The sequence below is a fragment of the Notolepis coatsorum genome (assembly GCF_963971535.1).
Source record: "Notolepis coatsorum genome assembly, contig: SCAFFOLD_719, whole genome shotgun sequence".
In the NCBI taxonomy this organism is placed as follows: domain Eukaryota; kingdom Metazoa; phylum Chordata; class Actinopteri; order Aulopiformes; family Paralepididae; genus Notolepis; species Notolepis coatsorum.
The window spans coordinates 79,378-81,200 of record NW_028174056.1 but is presented as its reverse complement, the minus strand read 5'-3'; the positions used below and the strand labels follow the sequence as shown (position 1 = coordinate 81,200).

Sequence of the window (1,823 nt, the reverse complement as noted above, 5' to 3'; positions counted from 1 at the left end):
TTTCTACTTTTAAATGTATAAAGTACTAAAAAGTAAAAGTTAAAACTTTTTTTTATTCCGGGGCAGTGAAATGTTCCGTTTCGTCCTCTTCATCACTCGTACTATCGTTTGTGGCCATCTTCTGTAGCTCGTCACTCTGACTGTCTATTCTTCTCATAGCAGGTGTTTAATCAAAGATCCCCGCTTTCTAGGACCAATCAGCATGGGTATGGGCGGGTTCATTTTCCATTGATGGGGATTTGATTGGCTGTTTTTAAATAAAGAGCGGCCGCAGGATTAATAGCGTTAACGTTAGTTCGGCCAGAGAAACAAATATACTAATTAAAATAGTTGGACCTGCGAGATTTGTACTTTGTATTTGTAGGTCTGCATTTTAAATGTAAGGAGTAAAAAGTATGTTTTTTTTCTCTGAAATGTAATGGAGTAAAAGTACAAAGTATACAAACCTAAAACCATGTCCTCAACCATTTCTCAACAACTCTCATGATACCAACGCTGACTCACTCGGAGGTTAGAATCCAGAAGACCAGGGTGAAGGTTCAGCATGGTGAGGGGGGGGGGGGGGGGGCTTACCTGCTGCAGGAAGCCCAGAGGTCAGCACCAGCCAGGCTGCGGTGCTCTTCAGGAGACCCATCTCTGAGCAGGAACAGTCGGTCCTGGAGACGTGGGCTGGAGGAAGTCTGCAGACGCTTCTCTGGTCTCAGGGAACTCAACCAGAGTCTTCAGACTCTCCTCTGGTCTCAGGGAACTCAAACAGAGTCTTCAGACGCTTCTCTGGTCTCAGGGAACTCAAACAGAGTCTTCAGACGCTTCTCTGGTCTCAGGGAACTCAACCAGAGTCTTCAGACGCTTCTCTGGTCTCAGGGAACTCAACCAGAGTCTTCAGACGCTTCTCTGGTCTCAGGGAACTCAACCAGAGTCTTCAGACGCTTCTCTGGTGTCAGGGAACTCAAACAGAGTCTTCAGACGCTTCTCTGGTGTCAGGGAACTCAAACAGAGTCTTCAGACGCTCCTCTGGTCTCAGGGAACTCAAACAGAGTGTGGCAGAGTCTGACGCTGGGTCCTTCCAGAGGCAGAGCGTGATGAGAGTGAGTGACGCTTCGACTCGCTGGTGGCTCCTCGTCTCTTCACCCCCGCGGCAGGAAGTGGTGAGGCCGTGGCAAGTGACACAGGCACGCTCAGCTACATTCTGATTGGCTGGCAGGTGACACAGGCACGCTCAGCTACATTCTGATTGGCTGGCAGGTGACACAGACACGCTCAGCTACATTCTGATTGGCTGGCAGGTGACACAGACACGCTCAGCTACATTCTGATTGGCTTCAGCCGTGCCTTCTTTTAGTTAAAAGGGGCTATTATTATTATTATTATTATTATTTATTATTATTATTATTATTATTATTATTATTATTATTATTATTATTATTATTATTATTATTATTATTATTATTATTATTGTTATTATTACTACACACGTCCAACTGTACACGTTCTGCACACGTGCTGCATGACAATTGTGGCAAGTTAGTGAGTTTGAATATGTCCTCCAGTGATGTCATCGGAGGACACTGAATCTGAACTAACAGCTCAATGAAATTACGGCCATGAAAACATAGAAATCACCTTCTTTCCCACACCAGGGCTCAGAGTCAACCCTAACCCTAACCCTTTCCCACACCAGGGCTCAGAGTCAACCCTAACCCTAACCCACACCAGGGCTCAGAGTCAACCCTAACCCTAACCCACACCAGGGCTCAGAGTCAACCCTAACCCTAACCCTAACCCACACCAGGGCCCCGTTCCCCGTACCTGGCTAACTATGT

At 46.4% G+C, this 1,823-nt stretch overlaps 1 protein-coding gene across 1 annotated transcript in view; it reads right to left on the bottom strand.

Annotated features, from left to right (window-relative positions):
• The window catches only part of LOC311247639 (T-cell surface glycoprotein CD3 zeta chain-like), a gene marked incomplete at its 3' end in the record, with an annotated part of 20,092 nt that extends 19,165 nt beyond the window's left edge, over positions 1-927 (bottom strand). Inside the window, exon 1 of the mRNA XM_084338658.1 lies at positions 574-927. Coding sequence (XP_084194784.1) covers positions 574-634 — 61 coding nt within the window. The remainder of the gene's footprint in view (positions 1-573) is intronic.
• Between the last annotated feature and the right edge of the window lie 896 nt (positions 928-1,823).